General features: G+C 38.4%; 2 protein-coding genes across 3 annotated transcripts; one reads left to right on the top strand and one right to left on the bottom strand.

The window, feature by feature from the left end:
- The first annotated feature begins 3,687 nt into the window (after nt 1-3,687).
- smarcc2 (SWI/SNF related BAF chromatin remodeling complex subunit C2) lies at nt 3,688-18,882 on the top strand. Of its 2 annotated transcripts, none has more exons than XM_081607230.1 (26): nt 3,688-3,842; nt 5,727-5,846; nt 5,939-6,024; nt 6,192-6,267; nt 6,674-6,766; nt 6,918-6,987; nt 7,079-7,148; nt 7,513-7,588; nt 8,903-9,147; nt 9,701-9,825; nt 9,937-9,990; nt 10,432-10,469; nt 10,625-10,755; nt 11,293-11,364; nt 11,475-11,588; nt 11,680-11,833; nt 11,920-12,036; nt 12,325-12,387; nt 12,470-12,728; nt 13,561-13,722; nt 13,807-13,868; nt 14,522-14,642; nt 14,728-14,891; nt 14,984-15,118; nt 15,778-16,141; nt 16,972-18,882. In XM_081607230.1, exons 1-26 carry the CDS (start codon nt 3,732-3,734, stop codon nt 17,034-17,036), a joined length of 3,147 nt encoding a protein of 1,048 aa, XP_081463356.1. In that variant the 5' UTR covers nt 3,688-3,731; the 3' UTR covers nt 17,037-18,882. The 2 variants fall into 2 exon arrangements, with proteins under 2 accessions (XP_081463356.1, XP_081463355.1); XM_081607229.1 differs by having other exon boundaries at nt 6,186-6,267.
- A 968-nt stretch (nt 18,883-19,850) lies between these two features.
- Nucleotides 19,851-23,707, bottom strand: myl6 (myosin, light chain 6, alkali, smooth muscle and non-muscle). The gene is made up of 6 exons (XM_008410130.3): nt 23,558-23,707; nt 23,350-23,377; nt 21,689-21,832; nt 21,323-21,496; nt 21,116-21,193; nt 19,851-20,217 (listed from the first exon to the last, which is right to left on the bottom strand). Exons 1-6 carry the CDS (start codon nt 23,558-23,560, stop codon nt 20,189-20,191), a joined length of 456 nt encoding a protein of 151 aa, XP_008408352.1. The 5' UTR covers nt 23,561-23,707; the 3' UTR covers nt 19,851-20,188.
- Between the last annotated feature and the right edge of the window lie 33 nt (nt 23,708-23,740).

Below are 23,740 nucleotides of genomic sequence, written 5' to 3'. Positions count from 1 at the left end.
TCTGTTGTGAAGCGGTAACATTTTTAAAGTAACATTGCATTTTTAAAAAGAAAAGAATCAAATAAACTTGATTTATCTTACAGCAGAGCTTAAATATTAATAATTTACTACTTTGACAACAAAGAGCAGGTAAGTACAAATTCATTTTTACAGTGTAGAGCAGTCAATACTCACAAGTCCTACACAGAAGTATTAATGAATAGTCGTGCATTTTCTTTCTTTATCTGATTTACCTGAAATGCACAACTTTCTAAACTATGCAGCATTTCATTTAATTTTTCATTATATCCTTTTTTTTACATTTACGTGGACTTGCTTGGATAAAATGTAAACAAAGAATTAAGAAATATCCTCTTTGTTCCTTTTAGAAACACATTGGTGTATAGTGTGCTGAGTACATTCTGTCACAAAATGTAATCAAAGTAAAAACAAATAACATAATAAATGAAGCTAAAATGTTTTATTTTAACAGTCTAATTAGACTCTGGCCTAATTATATCATTTTTGCTATACCTCTTCAAGGTTTGCACAACTGGTTATTAAGTAGGTTTTGATGCCTTTCTCCCGCCCCTAAGAACTTAAATCACCACTTATAAACCTTGTAATACCTCGTTATCTTTGATTCTAAAACGGGTTTGATGATATTAATCATGCAAGTGGGATAAAAAGGCAAAATCAGAAGGAATCTGTTACCATAGCTAATTACGAAATCAGTAAATTACATTTCATTCTGTTGTTTTCTGTAAATTCACACAAATGCCATAGAAAATAAAAGACGTACACTAAAATATTGTGAGGGACTAGAAAGGCTTTTCTTTTCATAATCACATTAAGTAGGTCATTAAGTTAATTAATTGAAAGATTTCTAGTTTTGATGTTGATTTTTCATCCAAATTTCATAAAATGTGATAACATTTGACTCTGCTTTGATACTTATTAAGATTTATGGTCTCCCTTGCTGTGTATCAAGGAAGTATGAGAACTCAAAATGTAAAATATACAATCTTCTATTATGAATACAGAACAATATGATGATGCAGTAAAAACAACAGCTTTACTGTTAAAATGAGAAAAATGTTTAGAGTGAGCTGAAGTATTTAGAATATTTTTCCATCATGTAGCAAATTCAACAGATGCTGTAGTGACTGTAATACCAGAAATAATAATAATAATAATAATAATAATAATAATAATAATAATAATAATAATAATAATAATAATAATAATAATAATAATAATAATAATAATAACAATGAGCTTATCAGTTGGTGGAAAGTTTGTTGAGTTTTTGAGATGCTATTAAAAATGGATCCACTTGACGTATCTGCAGTCTGGGATTCATTAGAGGCAAACATATCATTATGTTTTTATAGCAAATCTGAAGTATTTTCAGTAAATTGAAATAAATAATAAGCCACATAAATTAAGTCCTTTTGATGTTAACCACACCGCTTTGATTCAGGTGAAGCATCACAGATTCTGCTCTGAAATCCATTTTTTATTAGAGAGCTGAACACATTTCTGAGACAAATATTAAATGTCAGAACTACAACTATACAGCAACCTGTGAGAAGGTGACTCTCCCATTAAAATGTGTGTTTTCTCTATTTCTGCTGGCTCCGCCGTCGGGCTGCCTGACCGGCCTGTGAAAATGAACACTGGAACATAAAAAAGGGAGTTCTCGGCTAACCAGAGTAAAAACAAGGAGATGGATCTTTAATTAAAGGTGAGAGGTAATACTATTCTGGGCGAGGGGTTTCTTGCAGAATGTGGTGTAGATGACTGTTTTGAGAAACGCTGGACTGCAGCCTCCCCCCACCCCACTTCATCCTAACCCCCTCACCCCTTTCCTCTGAGTCCCAGCGCTCCCTCCCCTGCACATTCCTACGTTCAGTTAATTGGACAGGGAGAGTGGGCTGAGGAGGGAAGCGTTCAGGCCCATTAGCAATCCTCCTGTGGAAGGCTGAGCCGAGAGGATCACAGACTCACAAATAGGAGGATTAAAATAATCAATAGGCTCCTCTCTCTCTCTCTCTCCTTCGGCACAGACGACGGGTGGACGGCACACACACACACACACACACACACACACACACACACACACACACACACACACACACACGCACACACACACACACACACACACACACACACACACGCACGTGCGTGCACTTATACAGATATGCTCACACACGTTCAAGAGCAAATACAAACACACCAAGAGTCTGAGGAATACTCGTTCAAGGAGCAATTCTCTGCTCTCAGTGTTGTCTCTGGATTTTCACAAATTAGTCTGGGTCATATAAAACTCACAAAACGCATGCAGACACACACACACACACACACACACACGCAGACACACACTCACACATATACAACTATTGTCTGTTAATGAGGGTTAATTTTAACTTCTGACTAAATGAGAACCACTGAAAAGGTCAGAGACATGAAAATAGTCTCACATGTCAGCCAAGTTCTAGTCTTTCTGCAGTTTTTTATTTATTATTTTAACTTCCAATGCTTAGAAAGGCTTAGCTATGTGGATAGGAGCTGAACATAAAGCTTTTAAATGTATTAGTCTCATGTAAATATCGGGACATCTTCCCATGTTTTTTTTTTTTCATCTCGAGGTGAGTCTTATTCATTAAATTTTTAAGGAACTTTCTTTAATGTGTCGGTCATTATTATTATTATTATTATTATTATTATTATTATTATTATTATTATTATTATTATTATTATTATTAGCAGTGATGGTTTTGAGCAATTTATATATACATATATACATATTTACAACTATTAAGAACTATGGAATTTTTTTTAAACTATTTCTCTATCTCACCGTCTCACTCAAAAAATACTCAAAGGGTAAAGATAGAAAGTATTATCTTAAATAGTGTATAATAAACTTACTACCTTCGTATCAGAATAATTGCTTTTCTTTATTTCTTCTAATTGTTCACTTTCACAGGCTTTATTACCAGGCTGTAGTGAGACAACTTGCTTAATTTTTGTTGGGAAAATAGAAGAAACCATCAGAATTAACAATTTTTTTTTTATTTCTTAATGACTTCTGAAGAAAAAATCCAAATAACAAAATGTGCCCCAGAGGGAAAAACAAAAGAAAACAAACAAACAGACAAAAAAAAAAAAACCTCTTGAAATGTCATTTTATAGATAATTATGTGAATCTATTCTAGAGGATTTTCACAAATTCCTCTAATTCTTCCTAACTGCAGCCATGGCTCATGTAATTATGTGAAAATTTATTCAAAAACAGTTAGTTGTAGTTCCACTAGTGTAATAAAACATATGTTTATATAATTGTTTAAACTATTGTACTTATGGTTCCAGCATGACATTTTATTCTTCACAATTTGTTTGCTTTTAAAGTATTATGACAATTTAAAATGTCAATTCCCAGCTGACCGATGCAGTTACAATGCTGAAAATGTTCTTAAACACTGTTGCTTATTTCAGTTCTAGACATACAATTAGCTTTAACCTTTCTTATTAATTTTGTAAAAGACCCGAATATTATCAGCATACTAACCGTGTTCTGGAAAACTGTAATTTGCCCCCAAGACGCGCAATTAAAAATATTATCTGCACAACGCTGCCCCCTGCCGATCTCTCCCTGTCATCACAACCTCTGTGTCATCCACCAGATGCAGTAGCCGGTTCTGTCCGCTGGGTGGCAGGCAACGTCGACTGGTTGTCTGCAGGCAAAGATGGCGGTGCGGAAGAAAGACGGCGGCCCGAATGTAAAATATTTTGAAGCGTCTGACACCGTTTCCCAGTTTGATAATGTCCGCGTCTGGCTGGGAAAGAATTATAAAAAGGTACTGAGCGCACGTTTTATAAGCATGCACACGGGGCTTTCTTTTTTCTGTCACCCTTAAACGTAGAGCAGAGGCAGTGACAAAGAGAGGAGGGAGGGTGCTGCTGCTGCGGATGAGCATCCAGCTGTTTGATTCACAAAAGGATGCTGAGCCAACAGATGCAGCAGATGCAACCGCAAACTGTGGTGTCTGTGTGCGTTTGGGTAGCTAAACGAATGAAAGCCATCACAAAATCTGACCCGAGAGGGAAGAATTTATAAAGATAAAGGTGTCTTTAGCCAGGCAGACGGCAAGCTAGCCAGCTAATCGGCTAACGGTTAAAGCAGCTCGGATCCAGATGTTGGCTCTGTGGCGCGCCTCTGTGACTGAAGTCCTGAACTGGGCTTGATTACAGAGAGCAGCTTTCTGCTTTGGACGAAATGAAACTGAAATAGTATTAAAGCGGTGATTTTTTTATTTTTTATTTTATTATTTATTTATTTTTCTCTCACCAGATATCCAATCACATCCCGGTGTAACGTTTTCACTGATGAACGTAAAAGCGCTGGAACTTCTACACTGTAAAACTAGATAGGTTGTCTCAATTTGATAATCCAGACACGTTGGTGCTGTATCTCAACTCAAACAGTTTTATTCTGTAAAAGAATTAGGTACTTTTCAAATTACTTCATCCTGTTATCCTAATGGATAACAATCCATTAGGATTGTTATAGCATTTAAAACCTGGACTCCTGGCGTGATTTCTATAATTCAGTGTACACAAAAATGAGCAAAGCTGTAGCAGAAATAAAAAATATATCAATGAAAAACATTTACAACCATGAGATCCACTTAAACAGAATATGTGTAGAGCCATAGAAGCTACATGAAAAAATTGGCTTGGTTTACCCTAGGAAAATTATTATTATTTTTATTAAATAACAATTATTATTTTACTTACAAAGGTTTTATAATATAGGAAATCATTAAATTGTTATAAAAAGTGCATTACTGTTTTTATAGAAAAGATAAAAGAAACATAGTTTGAAACCAAAAGGCAAACAAAGAACTTTAAACATTCTTTATCAGGTTAGTGTCTTTCTTTGATAGACATGCTTTGTATATAAACAGAGTGCATAAATATACCTCCCTCTTTGTATTTTTATGTTCATATTATATTATAGGCCCCTGCGACACACAGGTTAGGGGATTCAAGTTAGATAAAATACAACTTTGATCCAGAATCTCAATATTATTTTTAATACTAGAATAAATATAGAAAACCTTTGCTGTCATTCAACAAAATAATCCTTGTTGCAAGTGCAGTAAAAATATGAAGTCCACATTCAAAGTGCTGTTTGTTTCTACTATAAGTAAAAGAAAAAATAAAAACTATACTAACTAAAGAAAAGCATGAAATGTTCAGGAATTTTTATTTTCCCCAATTACTTGATGAAGATCAGACTTAGCTCAGGCTGGAAAAGTAGGTGCCCATGTATACAATTAGTTAATACCTATCAGTATATACTGTAGATTGTTGAAAAAATAAACAAACTTTTGATTAATTGAAAAAAAAAAACAGTATCATCAGATAAATTAAAGTTGGTTTTGTGGGACCAAACGGTCAACATTTGTGCTCTGTTTGTGTCCCTAACAAATAGATTATTATAGATTATAGATAACAAATAGATTATTGTAGATTGTAGATAACAAATAGATTATTAATGACGCTTCAGAGGAGATGGAACAAGCAGTTACACAATCATAACCTGATCATAGATTTGCTGATATAACGCATACAAACAAGGGCTGCCCTAAAATATTAAGTTGTTTTAAGAACAAAACATGACAATCTTTTAAGCAGTTGCACACTATTGAGACATTTCCTCTCTTTCTCCTCTTCAGTACATCCAGGCTGAGCCTCCCACTAACAAATCTCTGTCCAGCCTGGTGGTCCAGCTGCTCCAGTTCCAGGAGGAGGTTTTCGGCAGACATGTCAGCAATCCTCCCCTCACAAAGCTGCCGGTGGGTTCATTTTCTCTCCCTGCTGAGATCTCTGAACAAACACTCTTCAGGGCATTGATTCGCACTCAAACTTTTGTGTTTTCTGCGTTCAGATGAAATGTTTCCTAGACTTCAAGTCAGGCGGGGCTCTGTGCCACATTCTGGCTGCTGCCTACAAGTTCAAGAGTGACCAAGGATGGTAAGACTTTCTTTCCACCTGACTTTATTATTATTATTATTATTATTATTATTATTATTATTATTATTGTTGTTGTTTATTTTTGTTTAAAGTTTCACAGCTGAGTTGGATTTTGCCTTTCTTGCTGTTTCGTGTGTAACTCCAGTCTAATTTCCTGGTAGGCGCAGGTTTGACTTCCAGAATCCGTCGAGGATGGACCGAAATGTGGAGATGTTCATGACCATAGAGAAGTCCTTAGTGCAGGTACTAATCTTTACTGATAAAACTAATTTCTTGGACATGCAATGTGCATTAGTCAATGGTTTTATTTTTAATCTAATTTCGTCCAATATAAAAAGAGATTCAATTTTTTTAATTATCGTATTTTGGTCAAATTTTCCTCGCTTTGGGCAACAGATACACGTAAGAATTAAAAAACATTATTTAGGAAAGTTAAATGTCTCTACATTCTTTATCACATTTGACACACTGAGGATGGCTCTGCTGAGCTTCAACGATGGAAATAAGGAAACAAATTACAGCAAGTCTGCTTTAATATTCTAAAACTCAAGATCACTCAGAGGAAAACATTACTAATAAAAGGAGGAACCACTAATTGTTTATATGTAAATGTTTGTGAATTTAAGTTTTGTGTCATAATTCGCTGCAGAACAACTGTCTGACTCGACCCGTCATCTACCTGAGCTCTGACATAGAACCAAAGCTGCTCGGAAAACTGAAAGACATCATCAAAAGACACCAGGTGGGCTTTTTGTTTGTAAACAAATTTTCAATGTAACCATTTTTTTTATCAGTGTAGTAAAGCATTTGTCGTGCTTTTTCACGTCAGCCCAGCTTTTCTTGCGCCGCCCTCTCTGAATTAGCGTCGGCTCCTCTTTGTGTCGTCTTTTCAGGGCTCCGTGACTGAGGACAAAACCTCCAGCTCCCACATTGTGGTGCCTATTCCTTCCAGTCTGGAGGAAGGTGAGGTCTTGATAGGTGTGGTGTGTATTTGTCAAATCTTCTTCGACGTGCACAGGTTCTGCTACGACGTGAATTGATCTTCTCTGTGCAGAGGAGTGGGTGCGTCCTGTGATGAAGAGAGACAAGCAGGTTCTGCTCCACTGGGGATATTTTCCAGACAGGTTTGTTCTGGATTCATGTGTCTGGATCATAGTGTAAAAAAAAAAAAAAAAAAAAAAAATAGCCTCATTTGTATTTTTCTGTTGATTATAAACAATTGTAATTTATTTTTAGTGACACTGTCGAGCTTATTGATTACAAACAAGTGAATAGACTCTTGCTTTTAAAATGGTCACTAGAAGTTAGAGCAACAAAGTTTCTGTAATTTTTGTGACACAACTGCGGAACGTCTTTAAGTTCCCAACCCGCCTCCTGTGTTTGCTCCTAAACATTAAGCTGACACGTCGTTGCTGTTGCAGTCGTCTCTCGCAGGCCTGACCATGTTATTTGTTCCCTTGGCCCGACTTTGCTCCTCTCGTCGTTCAGCTATGACACCTGGATCCCGGCCAGTGAGATCGAGGCTGCGGTGGAGGATCCTCCCAGCCCAGAAAAGCCCAGAAAGGTCATTTGCTTCGTCCTGATTTATTGCTGTTCATTTTAACGACCTTTTAAAAAAGTTCTTCATCTTAAATTAGGAATGAAAACTTTTGTAAAAGTGCTTGGAGGGTTTTACGTTTTGCCACTAACGTTATTGTGTTTCACTGGGATTCTGCGTAATAGAGCCACATGAAGTAGCATGCAATTATGTGGCAGGAACACGATTCATGGTTTTCCCCTTTTTTTACACCTAAAACTCAGAAAAATGTCTTTTTATTCTACCATCCTGCGTCAGCACTTTTTTTAAAACCACCCAGCTGCAACCTGTTTCAGCTGCAGGTCTCTGCACATTTAGAGACCCGTTCTTTGCAGATCTGCCTCAGTTCAAGTGAGGAAAGAATCTCTGAATTTTAATTTTGAAATCTTATACAGATCTGGACATTAACTGTGCCGTTCTAACATTTGAACTGCTTTAAACTGAACCGGTTCGTTGTGGTTCTGGTTGCTGGCACAGGAACCTCTGGTCAACTTTCAAGCTTATTGTAGCCTCTAATAGGTTTTTGCTGTATGTATTTAGCTCTGTCTAATTCTGACCAGCTCCTCTATCCCTGCTAAAAAAAAAAAAAAGAAAACCAATCCCATAGCATGATGCTGCCACCAACATGTCTCCAGATCAGAGACACGGTTTGTTCAGGATCATGGATAACAGCATGGATAACAGTTTTGGTTTGAATTGGTGCCAAAAATCTTCCCTTTTCATATGAATAATCAGTGCTGTGAAACTTTGTATAATATTTTATAAACTAACTCTGCCTTAAGCTTCTCCTCCCTGACCTGCTGTGGTCTTCATGATGCTGTTTGTTCACTGATGTTCTCTAATGTAGCTGGATTTACACTGAGATTAAATTACCTTCACTTGAATGTTATTAGCTGACCAGGGGGATTTTGGTCAAATTGTCCTTGCTTTGGGCAACAGATACAAATAAGTAATAAGTATAAGGGATTTTGAGTAGGCTGCACTGCATATTATTTAAGGGTTTCGCAGTACAGGTTGTGTGAACAAAAAAATGCAGGCCACACTCTTAAAACGTTTATTTGTTTTAAAAAAATAAATGAATGAAATCCATCTTTTCCATTCCTTCTGCTTGACAGTTACACTCTACTTAATGTTGCTCACTCAGATGATATTTCAATAAAGTAAATTTATGCCTCTAGCTGCACAAAATATTAAAAAAGTAAAATGGGTGCAAGTCACTCTGTGTCTGAAACAATAAGCAGAAGTATTTCCCTCTTGTTTGTTATCTGCTTACTGAAAATGTTTGAATATTGCCATTGACAGGTTCACGCAAAGTGGATTTTAGACCTCGACCAGTACAACGAGTGGATGAACGAGGAAGACTATGAGGTGGGAGACGGCTGTCCAAAGAGGAAGAGGATCTCTGCCAAGACGTTGACTGATGAGGTGACGACACCAGATGAGCGAAGGGACAAGAAACCCGGCAGTGCCAAGAAAAGAAAGCGATCGCCGTCACCTTCACCAACCCCTCCGCCTCAAGAGAGCAAGAAAAAGAACACCAAAAAAGGGTAAGAGCTCAGGTTTGTTCGATTCGTTTAACAAACAAACCAACAAGTCGCATCCATCCTTCTGTCTGCCTGTCCAATTCAGTTTCATTTCACTTTACTTATAATTATTCATAAAACAAACAGACGTGGTTCATATCCAGAAATATTCAGTCACGTCAAACCAATACAACAAGACCTATTGTTTCAAGCATTCAGGTTGGACTCCATTTATTATAAAACGCAGTCAAAATCTTTTACTGGTTGTAAAAATGTTTATATATATCAGGAAGCCCTGCTGGTTTTATAAAGTAATTGACTTTGCCGAAACATCCTGTGTTTATGCACTCTAGAGATTTTATTTTATTTTTCCAGATTCACACCAAAGAGTAATTTTTTTAAGCTCTGCCACTGCTGACATCTTCTGAACCAAATTTATGAGTAAGAATCTGTAAAACCTTTCAGAAAATGGCTCAGAAAGTCAACATTTATCACAAAAAAAAACCCTTTTCAGTCACTTACACGCACTGTGGGGATACACTGGGTGGTGAACAGGTGTTTTCGTGTGTGTTGCCAGGCCGACGACCCCGTACACCAAGTCTAAACGAGGGCAGAGGGAGGAGGAGCAGGAGGAGCTGTCCAAGGATCTGGATGAAGCCTCACCTGCTCCTGCATCTGAAGAGGGAAACACAGCAAAGACAAGTATATTGATATATTCATTAAAATTTTAATAGATTGTTGGAAAACTACTATGTAAGCTTTTTTATACTGTCAAACATTTCAGTGGATTAATTTCTTGCTGTCTGCCTGCAGACAACACCAAGAAGGACTCTGAATCGACCCCAGTAAAGGGAGGCACTGACATGGGTATGGATGATAAAACATATATACACTATTTATCTGTAAATCTGCAGTAGGTAACTTTTTACAGAGCAATATGTCTTTACATATTGTGTTAAAACTGTCAGTATGTTTAGCCAGTACATTATGAGACACACAATCTGTGAAAAAATAAATAAATAAAACAATCACACCTTTTTTGGCTTCTCCCTCCAATCTGCAGAAACGTAACGCTCCTGGCCAGAAACAACCAATCAGAGCCGATTTTTTTTTTTATCCGTCTCGACAGTTTAAAAAAAAAATGTAGAAAACACATTTTTATAGAAGTTACCTGCTGCAGCTTTGAAAAATATGTCAGAGCAAACATGACTTTTTAAATATTACTGTAGAGGTGTTTGCAGAGCTTTGTGCTGCTGAAGGTATTTATTAAAAGTTTGCCCTTCGTCTTTTTACATGTGATTTCAACAGACGAACAAGAAGACGAGTCGATGGAGACAACAGGAAAGGTATCGTTAATCTAACAGGTTTAATTTAAAAGAAAATATGCTGAAATGTGTTGAGGTGTAGTAATTTAATTTTAACCAAACTGAAATATTTTTGTTTAATTTTTGTTTCTTAATTTGTTTACATGACTGTTTAAGGAAATGTGTGTTTTTAACAGGAAGAGGAGGAGGGCAGCCCCAGTGTGAAGGGCGAACCGGTGAAGAGCTCCGACCTTCATGAGGACAACGTGACGGAGCAAACTCACCACATCATCATCCCCAGCTACGCCGCCTGGTTCGACTACAACAGGTAACAGCATTTACGCAGTGACTTCATTTGAAACGTCTCCAAAACGCGATTGTAACGTGAGTTTAAGGAATTACAGTGGTTTGACGCTTTATTTCTGAATATTTTACAGCATTGCAGCCATGCAAAGAGTGAGAGATAAAACATTCTTTCCTTAATTCATTCCCAGTGGATTTATCATAATGTTTCAATAACTCATTTATGCCTCTGCAGACCTTGAAAAAAGTGATATTGCCTTTTGATGGCACAGATGATTAATGAAGAGGATCAGATAAAAATAATAGAAGTTGATTAAATGCTGCTATTCAGTGTTGTATTTTTCTTGGATACAGAAAGTCTTGTTGACTGAAAGCTGCTGTTTGTAGGATCTTCATCGGGTTTTGTTCACAACTTTCAGAAAATCATTGATTTGTTTGTGGTCTCGCATATCGAATGAATGTTTGTTTGCTGTTCCTACTGATTCAGCAAAGATTAAAGTAGAAATCATATCTGGCTATGGCTGAGAACATCACATTGACTCTGCTCTGATTTCTCTTGCAGTGTTCACGCCATCGAGCGGCGAGCCCTGCCCGAGTTTTTCAACGGGAAGAACAAATCTAAAACCCCCGAGATGTAAGCATTTGATTGGTGCACAACACAGAGTGACTAGTCAGGCGTTTGGAAGCTACTGTGGCTGTTTTAATGCAGTAGCATGTCTCAGTTGTCTCCTTTTATCCCTCTAGTTATCTAGCATACAGGAACTTCATGATTGACACCTATCGACTGAACCCTCAGGAGTACCTGACCTCCACCGCCTGCCGCAGAAACCTGGCAGGAGACGTGTGTGCCATCATGAGGTAGAGTGGGGGTTGATCTTTATCCGTCCTTCGGCCGTTAATCTAAACTTTCCAGCAGTGGAGGAAACGCCACGTGTCTCCTGTTCTGCAGAGTTCATGCTTTTCTGGAGCAGTGGGGACTGATCAACTATCAGGTGGACTCAGAGAGTCGGCCCACGCCAATGGGACCCCCGCCGACCTCTCACTTCCACGTCCTGGCGGACACTCCTTCAAGTCTGGTGCCCCTGCAGCCCAAAACATCCCAGGTTTCTAAATACTCACATGTAAACATGCAAACGGAGATTGCTGGATGTTATTTTATATTCTTGCTCTTTCACTGCAACCTCCTCAGACCCCCGCCACCCAGCCGATGATATCATTCCCAGACAAGGTGAAGGAGAAGCCCACAGATCTGCAAAACTTTGGGCTGCGGACCGACATGTACAGCAAGAAGACTGGATCTGCTAAGGTGAACACAAGAGTGGTTGCTTATAACGAGGGCTGAAGTGATTATTGAAACAATCATCAACTAATTTAGCAATCAACTAATCATTAACTGGAGTATACAGACTCAAAAAAGGCCATTTTTGAGATAACATTTGCATTTAAGAAGAAAAACTGCAGCTTGTAAATATGTCCTACCTAAAATTCCTCAAGTAGCACAGTTTTAGCTTCACAACTCATGCACAACTCTTACTGTAACCCTTATTGTATGTCTGGCACGCAAATAAATTTGTGGTGATATTTTTGAGTGCAGAGCAAGAGTGGAGCGAGCTCTATGAGGGAGTGGACAGAGCAGGAAACACTACTACTACTTGAGGTATTTGCAATTTGCTGACACTATTAGGCACAATTCCTCTGTGGATACAGCAATGGCTGAATGGCTATCCCGCGTCTCTTAGGGGCTGGAGATGTATAAGGACGACTGGAACAAGGTCTCTGAACACGTGGGCAGCCGTACACAAGACGAGTGCATCCTGCACTTCCTGCGGTTGCCGATCGAAGACCCGTACTTGGAGGAAAGCTCGTCTACTCTGGGCCCCCTGGCCTACCAGCCCGTTCCGTTCAGCCAAGCAGGAAACCCCGTCATGAGCACCGTGGCCTTCCTGGCTTCTGTAGTTGACCCACGCGTGGCCTCAGCTGCGGCCAAATCCGCTCTCGGTGAGAAGCAGCTTCTTTTGAAAATTTCATGATGAACAGATATCCAGTTATGAGCAAAGCGTGATGTTTTGTTGTGTTCTTTTTCACCATCATTGTAAATATGGACGTAAGGTTTTAGTGCATTTCTTAATCCAGAGATTTAAACATTTATCAATAATGACACTGAAAGGGGACCCATTAGGCAAAATTCACTTTGTTTTTTTACTTCCATTGGAGTCTCAGCTGCTTCTAAGAATAAGAACAGCCCAGGCGCTTAAAAAAAACACCCAGCCATTTTCTGGCCATAAGTTAATGTTTTTTTGGTGTCTGGAAAACAAGTCATTTCAAAAACCTCCCAATTGTTGAGTCACAATCTATGGTCACTGCACCTTTACCTAGCAACCTCAGCCAAGCCCAGCCTGTCACCTAGCAACCCACGCTGAGCTTCAGGTCATTTGGTCACCTGGTTTTACTGCTGTATGCGCCGTACAATGGCTGATGGGGAAAAAAAAGCGTTTTGTTGTTGCCTTACCATTCATAAACCCCTTGCTGCATTCTTGCTGGTTTTCCAGGAGGCTCAACTTCTGCTTTTCATGGATGTATAATTGTGCATCTGTTTGCTGTTTCAAGTGCGAATGCAAACGTTGAGATGGGGGTGCGTGGTCAGCAGCCGCTTCTTTGGATTTAAATGAATGATTTTATGCAAATAATGTGATGAACATGCTTTGTGAAGCCCATACACCTATCCTAGCCTTTTCAAGCTCACCTTTAACTAAAGCACAATGTGCCACCTGTTTTATTTAAAGTAAACAACCTGAAGTCTTGACAAGAACAATGTGTCTCTCCATATTAGAGGAGTTCTCCCGGATGAAAGAGGAGGTTCCTGCAGCGCTTGTCGAGGCTCACGTACGGCGGGTGGAGGAAGCGGCGAGAGTGAGCGGCCGACAGGATCCCCTGTATGGCCTGGAGGGAAGTGGCATCGCAGGGACCGGCCTGGAGGAGGGAGACAGGCCCGGTAGGAAGAAAACACAAGAAGCTGGAACAAAAACAGCTGCAACGATTGCAACGATGAATAAACAATTCTTATACTTCTCTTCAGATGAAAGCAGCGATGAAAGCAAGAGTGACAGTCATTCGAGTGAGGAGAAAAGAGATGCTAAGGTATCGTGCTTGCTCATTTGAAAGATTGCAAATAAAATCTAATTGTGTTATTTTGATCATTTTCTTGTGAGCCGTAGTGCAGCTAACTTCACTGTAGGTCTGAAACGATTAATCGTGACAAATCAATGATTGAAATGTTGATTAATCGTCAACTGGAGTCTGCAAACTCAAAAAAGGCAATTTCCTAACAGAACAACACGGTCAGAACTGCTTTGCATTTAAAATAAAGGAAAAAAGTCTTTATCTGTAAATATGTTTTCTCAAGTGGCATTGTTTTAGCTTGACTTGGTTCAAATTCTGAAAAAAAAAAAATCTCCCGTTAAGCACTTTTTCTATTCAATTATTCTTTGATTAATCCAGAAAGGGCTGAGCTCGTCACGTATGTTTTAGCTGCAGATCCAAATGATCAAGAGTTCACTAAAGGAATGCTTTATTGTTGCATTTTAGCCAATAAAATGTTAATTTTCTTATTTAATAAATGAGTTGAATTGCCTTTTATTTACATCTGTCAATGTATTTATAACATTGTATCTAAAAGGCTTAAGTGGTTACATGAAAAATCTCTAATTTATTTGATTAATCAAAATAATCTATAGAATAATCGATTATTTTAAAAAAAAAACAGCTGAACCTACTGTTTTTCTTTCACATAGGAGAGCAAAGATGGAGCGATGGAGGAGGAAGAGAAGCAGGTGGAGAATGGGAAGAAAGAAGAAGAAAGAGGAAGAGAAGCTGAAGGCGAGAGAGAGGCAGATAAAACAGAGCCTGAGATGGGTACGCAAGGTTTTATCTCTGAGATGTCAGATGCATAAAAGCCCGATTAAAGCTCAGACGTTATGCTTCTCTTCTCTTCTCTCAGGTGATGGTGAGAAGGAGAAGGATGCTAAGGAGGGGACAGAGGAGGGACAAAGAGAAGGAGAGATGGAAGGAGAGAGGAAGGCTAAAGTTGAGCGCGATGTGGGAGAGGGAAACCTGGCAACTGCTGCCGCCTCCGCGTTAGCAGCTGCTGCCGTCAAAGCCAAGGTGAAGCTCAATTTATCACTCCTGCCTCTTCAAGACACTCTTTCTTATTCTTTACCTCCTAAAAAGACAGATCCCCTGCTCTGTGTTCACAGCATTTAGCTGCAGTGGAAGAGAGGAAGATCAAATCGTTGGTGGCTCTGCTGGTGGAGACCCAGATGAAGAAGCTTGAGATTAAACTGCGACACTTTGAAGAACTGGAAACTATCATGGACAGAGAGCGGGAGGCTGTGAGTGCGGGAACCTGGGATATGTGGTCCTGTTAAACAGCACACAGTTTTATTTATAGTCCAAATATTGTTTCACCAAATAATCTAACGCTACGTTCAGACTGCAGCCTGAAGGGATTCAAATACGATTTTTTTTGCTCTTACGTTACCTGCACCTGATTTTTTCGTGAAATTCTGAACAACACAGATCAAATTTTTATAAATGTAACCCAAACCTCTTAAATTTGTGGCTCTAAATATGATCTGATCTTTTCAAATGTGACCTGTGTCTGTAAGGCCAGGTCACATTCATCAAACGTCACTAATCTGCATTCTGAACAGGGTGGAAACAACAACCACGGCAGACAGTAATGAGGATTAAGTGGTTAATGTTCGTGCTCCGGTTAGACAACAGCCTTAAAATCACAAAATATGCTCCACCATTAGCATCCATGTTTACTTCTGCAAACACTGAGCATGCTCTTTTCCTGATGTTAGCGCGTCCTCCACTGCAGATGCGAGATTCTTTCAGGTTGTTTGCAAATCACACAGGAGATCCTATATAAGTTGATTATATTTAAAAATATGACTGACGATGAATAAAAAAATTTTTTAAAATATGATTTCACAAAAAAAATCTGAATTGAGCATCATGCACTAAGTTGTGTTTGTGTTTTCAGCTGGAGTACCAGCGGCAGCAGCTGCTGGCTGATCGCCAGTCCTTCCACATGGAGCAGCTGAAGTACGCTGAGATGAGGGCCCGTCAGCAGCACTTCCAGCAGATCCAGCACCAGCAGCACAGCCAGGCCGGAGGCCCTCACTCCAACCAGGCGGCCTCGGCTGCACCGCCTCAAGGCCCCAGTGCCAGTCAGCCAGCTCCCAGCACACCAGCTCCACAGGCGGCCCCCAGTCCTGCCCCACCAGCTTCTTCTGCCCCGGCCCCCGAGTCCCAACCTGCAGCAGGCACTCACACGTCATCTCCCTGCCCCTCAGGCCAGCCCCCGGCGCCTCACTCCAGCTCCAGCACTACACCCGTACACCACGGTGAGTTAAGAGGTGGAGCTCATTGATCACATTTGTTGTTACTCAATACAGTTATAGCAGGAATTCACAACAACACTTAGAGTTTTTGCTGTGGTATTCTGGCATTTGCTAGCTGGATTCCATCGGCTAACTCACTCACTCTTTGGTTACCTAGCAATAGCCTGTGGAGTAACTTATGCAGCAGCAGTTTAAGGTTTTTGCCACTGTGCATCATAACTGCTTAAAAATAAAAAACACAATGGAGTGGTGTGAAAAATTGTGGATAAAACAGGAAAGGTCACGTCACTAGTTTGGCAGCATTTTCCATATTTAAAACAAATAATTGATCAATAATTATCAATAACCACTTATATGAAGTGATCTTTTTCAGTCATATCATTCTGCCGTAATAAAACTTGGATTATGAAAACTAAATTATAAAAACCTGCATTTTTGTGTTATATCTACATTTAAGAATGTTAACTGCTTTATTGTAATTTTTAGCCAAAGTTGTTAAAAACCATAGTGGAAGACCCAACGAGGTTGCAGGCCCTAACACCAGAGGAATCTCTTGAATTAAATCAACCTTCTTCTTTGCTGTTGATCTTGAATAAGCTGGATAGTTTTAGGTTAAAAAGATGGTTATAATTTGCTCCGCCCACCATAATAAGCTACTAGTCAACATCTCACTGACTGAGCATGGTGTCTGAATGATGCCCATCTCAATAAACACAAACATTATTGTTTTGATAACTTTTGTAAAAAGAGAATGAGTCCAACTTATAAATAACACAATGCTTTCCACCTGAAGTCACAGCTGTTATATTTTTCCCCTCCTGCTCCTCCCACAGAGCCCAGCGCTCCTCACCAAGGTGAGTCACTCCACCCGTCAGCTCCTGTTCCTGCACCACAGTGAGAAAAACACCCATAAATTGCCTGCGAATCCAAATGACTGACCATTTTGACGCCTGCCGATATCTGAAATGAAGAAGTCACCAACAGATGGATGAGAAGACATTTCACATGTTTAGTTTTTGTTTTTCTACAAGGCAATCGATGTGAAGATCAAAATGTAAATGAATCCACCTCTTTGTTTGAAAGTAAGTCGTTTTAAAACACAACTGACTCTCTTAAGGGAAAACTGATTTTAATCTTTTGCTGCTGACCAAAAGGCAGCGAGGCGAGTTCACGGTAAACACCTTACTCAGCTTCGCCAACGTGTCAGAGCGTAGGAGAACAAAAGCTTCCTGTTGTTTCATTTAATGTTCTGCAACATTTTGCGATAGCTCATGAAGCCTCATAGTTCATCCAGTGGCCCTGCCTCCTTGTACTTTAGGTACGTTTTAAAAAAACATACATGTATGTAAAGGAAAAGCACTTTTCTCCTTGAAAGTCTCACCGAAAGACTTGAAGCATCTGTCGTATTGAACTCTAGCACTTATATCTTTGTTTTGTGGTCTTAAATACTTCAACCAACAGGAAGTTTCAAACTTACTCATGGTTCTTTAGATCCACTTGTGTTTACGTCGCGTGGATAAGTCGTGTCTACAGGGTTGAACCTGAAGGTTACATGACTGAGAGTCTGTAATGAAGGAAGAGATTTAAATCGCTAAATTAGCTGATCTAAGCTGTTAAGGAAAGCGTACTGTAAACTGGATTATCTGTTACAAACATCTATTTTGTATCCAGTTATGATGCTGTGGAAACTTAAAGTACAGCCTGAAGTCCTGAAAAGACTTTTCTTTGATTTTTTTTTTCTCGTTTAAACTCCCATCATGCCAGCAGGACTTAGAGTAAAACCTTTCAGTGTGGATGAACTCTAAGCATCCAGTCAAAAAATGTTCACTTATAGCAACTACATGCAAAACAGTATTAGATGCTGTGTTATGTAAACCAAAATATTTTTTCTTTTATGATGGTTGCTTGGGATTGCATATGGGATTTTTTTGTTGTTGTTTTTTTTAACAACTTTTGTTTTTTCATACAAAACATTGGAAGAAACTCCAATGCTGTCAAAAACAAGGGAACACCTTAAAACTCTCTAGCAGAGAATCCTTGAAATCCGTAACAGTGTTTTCACTTTATATCCTGTCGATTTTTTATATTTTTTTACATGTAATTTTTCCATATTTTTCCTTTGATATGTCAACATTGTAACTGTATATTATTATCTTTGTAGCCTGTATCTACCTTTGCCATCTTCGTGTGCGATCTGGACTGTTTTTGCCGGATCTGTCAGAGACGTGACTGTGATCATGTGTGCCCACGCCATTAAGACTTGTAAACAACATTACTTTTCAGTTGTTTAATTTTAATTTTTTTATTAAGTGCCATCAGTCGTGTGATCACCAAGTTTGGAAAGCTTAAAAAAGAACAAAAAACGTTTTTGCTCCACACACTCAACACGTCACATCAGTGTCATGATATATAATCCAGTCAGATGGTGAACGTTTGCAGTTAATGTCCATCTAGCCAGTATTGCAGTCCTCACCTCCGCCGTGAGCATAAATGGACATCTTTTATCTGTGTTATTACTACATTGTGTGAATTTTGTGATATGAAATAAGTGTCAGCTCAGTTTCTGTATGTTTTTCACTTCGCTCAAGGTAGCAGCAAGTGCGGTATTATACAGTAGACATGAGTTGTTTTTTTTCCTCTGTAAATCATCACATTAGTGCTGACAGTTTATTAAAAAAAAAAAAACACATCAGGACTGGTTTAATTACGAAATGTTTGAGGAAAAAATAAAGATGTGAAGAGGAGTCATTGTGTGGTGTTTTTTTTGTTTAATGCAAATACTCATCACATTTAAAACTAATGATTTTTCAATTTTGTTCATTTTGATGCTCTTCCAGTTTTCAAAAATAATATTAAGCGAACTCAGAGCAAGCAGGCCTCGTTCATATTCAAATACATACAGTAGAAATGTGCAATGTGCAAAATGTGCAAAAAAAAATTTTTTTCTCACTACATGATTTAAGATTAGACAAAACTCATCTCGTTTTAGGTTTAGTTTTATTTAGGATTACCAAAATAATTTCTGTTCGCTAAGTACTTAATCTTTTATCACTTCCATTCAATCCTTTCCGTTTAAAGGTTTAATTTCCTTGCTACCAAGGATTTTATTTATTTTGTAGAATTTGTAAAATGAACCAAACTTGTGGAGGTTCTCAATCATTTCTTGACATCTTTGGATTAATTTAATTGTGTCGCACAAGAAATGTTTAAGGCGTTGCTTTACAATACATTCACATCTGTGCCTCGATTTAAATGTATAATCCAATTCAGTTTTATCCAGTTCAACAAAATTAATTGATCTAATCTGATCAAGATGCATTTAGCATTAGTTCAGAAAATAATATGGATAAATTTAGTTTATGAATTAATGCTAGCTTAAAAAGTTTCTGGGTTATTTTTATAGCAGCAGCTTCTCATCCAGATCAAGTTTTATTCAGCTAGATGTATTTTTGATATATTTACATGGATTATCTCTTGACTGAGCAGGCTGAACAAAATAGGCCTGTATTTGTATTTGGCAAAACACTAATAATTACTTTATTGCAGCATGATCTTACATTGTACCAGCATGCATTGAGTCAAAGCTACTTTGAAAACCTCCTCAGACAATTTTAAAGAAATCACAAATCCATATCCCCACATTTCATCAACAGAATCCATTTTACCCAACTTTAATCTATTTTTAATTTCACTTACAAAACTTGGAGGCTAATTAAAACTTTGCAAACCATTTTATTCCATATGTTTAACGCAACAAGTCTCATTATCATATCCATCCAAAAGAAAAGAACAACACATACGCTGGCTGCCAGAGATGATGAAGGTAAACCAAAAAGAGGAGTTGTACCACTGATTGTGCCTGCAAACGTCAACAGGAGTTAGGAATATGAGGTTTTCACATTAGACAGGAAAAGGCACACAAAAAAAAAGGTTCAACAGCAACAAAACAACAATGTTGGAGGTAGAATGACGTGGATAAAAGAGAAAGACGAGACAAACGGCACAGAAAATATTCAGGAATAAATTTAAAGATGGAGGCGTCTGACGTCCTTAACCACTCATCACCACCCTGACGAGTTCTGCAAAGAGACGGGAAGAAACTTGGCGTCACTATGACAGGAGCACACTTCATCAGCATCACTCAGTGGAGAAAAAAAAAAGCTTTCTCCAGCCAACACACCAAAAAATAATGAGTTATAAAACAACATAACAAAATATGCAATGACCAGTGAGGGAAAAAAAACCCCGCAAACAAACAAATGCAGTAATCTTTACAGTTTTAACAAAACTGGCAGTGAACAGAGAATAAAACGTATGGTTGAGTGGTTTTTCTTTCCTAATTCCTTTCGCTTGTTGTTGGTAAATTAGATTTTACTTTATCTTTATGGTCAACAGGCCAGCAATATTTAATACTGTCGTGTAAAAAGTAATTTTCCTCTTCCATTATGTTTGACATGACTGAGATCATGCCTGGGTTTGGTCGTCTGCTTGCCTTCAGTGCAGGATCAGCAAGAAAGTATTTAAAGTGTACTTGGTTACAAATGTGAAATTTATCAAGCAACATAAAAATCTAAATCTGTGAATGTTGCACTTTCCTTACTGCACATTGCAGTAAGCAATGTTTCACTTGCTTACTGCATTTTTTAGGAGTCAAAAAATATTCCACATATTTTTTGACTCCTATAAAATGTCCACTGTGGGATAAAGATGTCCACTGTGGGATAGTGTTTTGTTGTTGTGTATAGTTTGAAAAAAAGCTAAAGAAAACCCCCAAAAGGATAATTACATTAGAAATATATATATATAAAAATAGGCCTGCCATTACATTACGTTCACCTGGATGGTGAAACTATACTGGTACTCAGACAACACTTGCATAGTAACATTTGCTTCAGGAAATACTAAACAGACTGTGAAAAGTGTGTGTTTTTATGCCTGTATTTTTTGCACGATGCATTTCTTATCCATCAGATTTACCTTCATAATTAATGCAGCCATTGGCATCTTCATGCCCTGCTAAAAGTGTCTCCACTTCTTCTTCTGTCATCTTTTCACCTGAAACACAAACGTAAAATTCAAATTGAGAGATTCGTTTGAAAAATAGACACTAAGTGTTGACCTAAACACAAACATCTGAGCTGTACAGAGAAACGTCAAGCCGAGCTTTTCTGCTGCAGGTCTTACCCAGAGTGGTGAGGACGTGACGCAGCTCTGCTCCCATCACTGTGCCGTTTCCCTCCTTGTCAAAGACGCGCAGGCCTTCGACAATATCTTCAAAGGAGCCCTGGTCCTTGTTCTTAGCGATGGCGTGAAACATGGGAAGAAACTGCTCAAAATCCAGCAGCTTGTTGTTCATCTCTGCAGGCGGTAAAAAGAAAGCAGGAGGGAAACTTTTATATTCCAGAAATGTAACACAAAGCAGATTTTTCCACAAGTAATCTGGTGAAATTTAAAAATAAAATGATCCAAAACGGGCCAAACATCCGAGTTATTATTCCATCTGGATTTTTACATTCCCCGTTTGTGCGACTGGTGAAATTAGATGCTTGCCTTCCGTTTTGGGGTTTCCGAGAATTTTTAGCACCTCTGCGTTGACCGGGTTCTGTCCCAAGGCTCGCATCACGTCGCCACACTGACTGTAGGTTATTTTCCCGTCACCGGTCCGGTCAAACAACAGGAAGGCCTCCTTAAACTCTGAAAAGCGAAAAAGAGAAAGAAGTGCGGTTCAGCTAAACGGCACATGCTAAGCTCAACATCTGTCGGTGACAAACCATCCAGGCACAAAGAAATGAGAGCAAAACATTCAAATGTGTCCGAGGGCCATAGATAAATTATTGAACAAACTTCTTCAGCTTCATTTGCCTAAAGTTGTTCAGACATCCAGTTAGTGCTGCATCTCCATAGAAGGGGCAGTGCAGAGTCTGCTGGTTAGATAGGTCATATCTGAGCTGAAAAGCAAATAAGCTCCACACAACTACGCAGATGAAATGTCCCTAAAAGAACTGAAGTAAGTTTCCTGTTGGTCCTTTTTTAAGTATTTGGAAGAAGTGAAAACGATAGAAAATGTTTTAGTATTTCCCGATAATGCCAGCTTGCATTTGCAGACTTGGCCATGACTTGGAGTTGGTCTTTTATACAAAGAAGTGTCTATTTAGTGGCAGTTCTGTAAATCCACATTTATTACTGGGGACCCAAAACTTGGTACATTTATAATTGATAGTAACAAAAGTTGTATGAAAATGTACTTTTTCATGCAAGATTTAGGTGATTAGACATGTATGACACACTGAATTATGAATCTGTATGATATAATCTCTTTAGCTGGCCTTTGTTTACTGTGATGAACTGGTGACCTGTTCAGCGTGCGCCCTTTGTCTTTAGCGAGAAGAAAATGAAAACCCATGCTGTTGGTTGATGCACCTACTGACTGAAGTCAGAAAAGTTATTAGTTTTTATGCATTTAGTATAAAAGCAAAAACAGATACCTACTGGTGCATCTCTAGAAGTAGTTTTCATCTCAACTTCACGACCAAACTTATTTTGAAAAAGAACACAAGCCACATGTGTTTTTGTTTTGCAGGAAAAACAACATAATCATGTTCATCATGCTTTATGACCGAATAAAGGACGAAAACTTTTATTCCAGCAAACAGATAAACACGGAGAATATTTCGCCAATGTTTGGGTTTTTAAGTTTGAACATATATTACAACAGAATCTGAGCTAAAATTATACAACTCTATAATTTAAACCTACATTTGTATTGTATGAGAGTTATTTAAATACTATTTCAAACATAAAGTCTCAAAAGATGCTAGCACATGTATCACAGAGGCCTGTTAACCTTCTGCATTTTTATAACTTGTTGAATATCAACACACATTTTTGAATGCGTATCTGTGTGACTGTAACCACATCAGTGACTTCATGTCTTGGTTCACACCCTGATGCACACAAATGCACTCCCATGCAAACTACCACACAGTTCTTCAGCAGACTGTTAATGATGTCAAAACAAAACAACTTTTCCAGGTCTAGAAAATGACTCCGTTCATCGTTATTTACCTTCAGGGCTCCAGTAGTTTGTGGGGAGCTACAGGGTCAAGATTTATAAAGTTTTTTTTTTTTTTTTTTCAAATCTGCGCTGCATCACACCACATCGTACAACATTTAACCATTAAAAGCCAAACTATTCATAACTATGAACTCACCAATGATCTGGTCTTCTGTGAAGTCAGACTGGCAGAGGCAGATTTAAGATAGACGAGACAACGAAGGATAGACGTTAAAAACATGGAGTAAAGCAGGCTACCATTAGCTAACCTGCTTTATATTTATTCCACATTTTACAACCTTTAGAAACGAATTAACAAAATTGTATGCTATAAAACATGAATCCAGAAGAAAATCTTTACTCACCATGTCTTATTTTATTTTATTTTGGTGTTTCTATGACGAGGATGTCAGTCTGCGGAGATAAACGGACAGCAGCAGCTAACCAGTTTGGTAGGTACGCCCCCGTTGACGTCACACGTCTCAAACTGAATCAGCCAATCACATTGCAAGAATGTCAGAATATTTGACATATTTTGTGGCTTTCAA

This window comes from Poecilia reticulata, chromosome 5 (genome assembly GCF_904066995.2).
Source record: "Poecilia reticulata chromosome 5, P_reticulata-male-v2, whole genome shotgun sequence".
Taxonomy (NCBI): Eukaryota; Metazoa; Chordata; class Actinopteri; order Cyprinodontiformes; family Poeciliidae; genus Poecilia; species Poecilia reticulata.
Note: the sequence above shows the minus strand (reverse complement) of the source record. Positions and strands in the feature narration are given on the sequence as shown.

Excerpts from the sequence above, each read along its gene's own strand:
- smarcc2 (XM_081607229.1), top strand. The coding sequence starts at position 3,732 with ATGGCGGTGCGGAAGAAAGACGGCGGCCCGAATGTAAAATATTTTGAA. Across the intron at positions 9,826-9,936 it reads GGGAAACACAGCAAAGACAA|ACAACACCAAGAAGGACTCT; the intron begins GTATATTGATAT and ends GTCTGCCTGCAG. Across the intron at positions 12,388-12,469 it reads AAACACTACTACTACTTGAG|GGGCTGGAGATGTATAAGGA; the intron begins GTATTTGCAATT and ends CGCGTCTCTTAG.
- myl6 (XM_008410130.3), bottom strand. Across the intron at positions 21,497-21,688 it reads CGGAAACCCCAAAACGGAAG|AGATGAACAACAAGCTGCTG; the intron begins GCAAGCATCTAA and ends TACCGCCTGCAG. Across the intron at positions 21,194-21,322 it reads TCACGTCCTCACCACTCTGG|GTGAAAAGATGACAGAAGAA; the intron begins GTAAGACCTGCA and ends TTTGTGTTTCAG.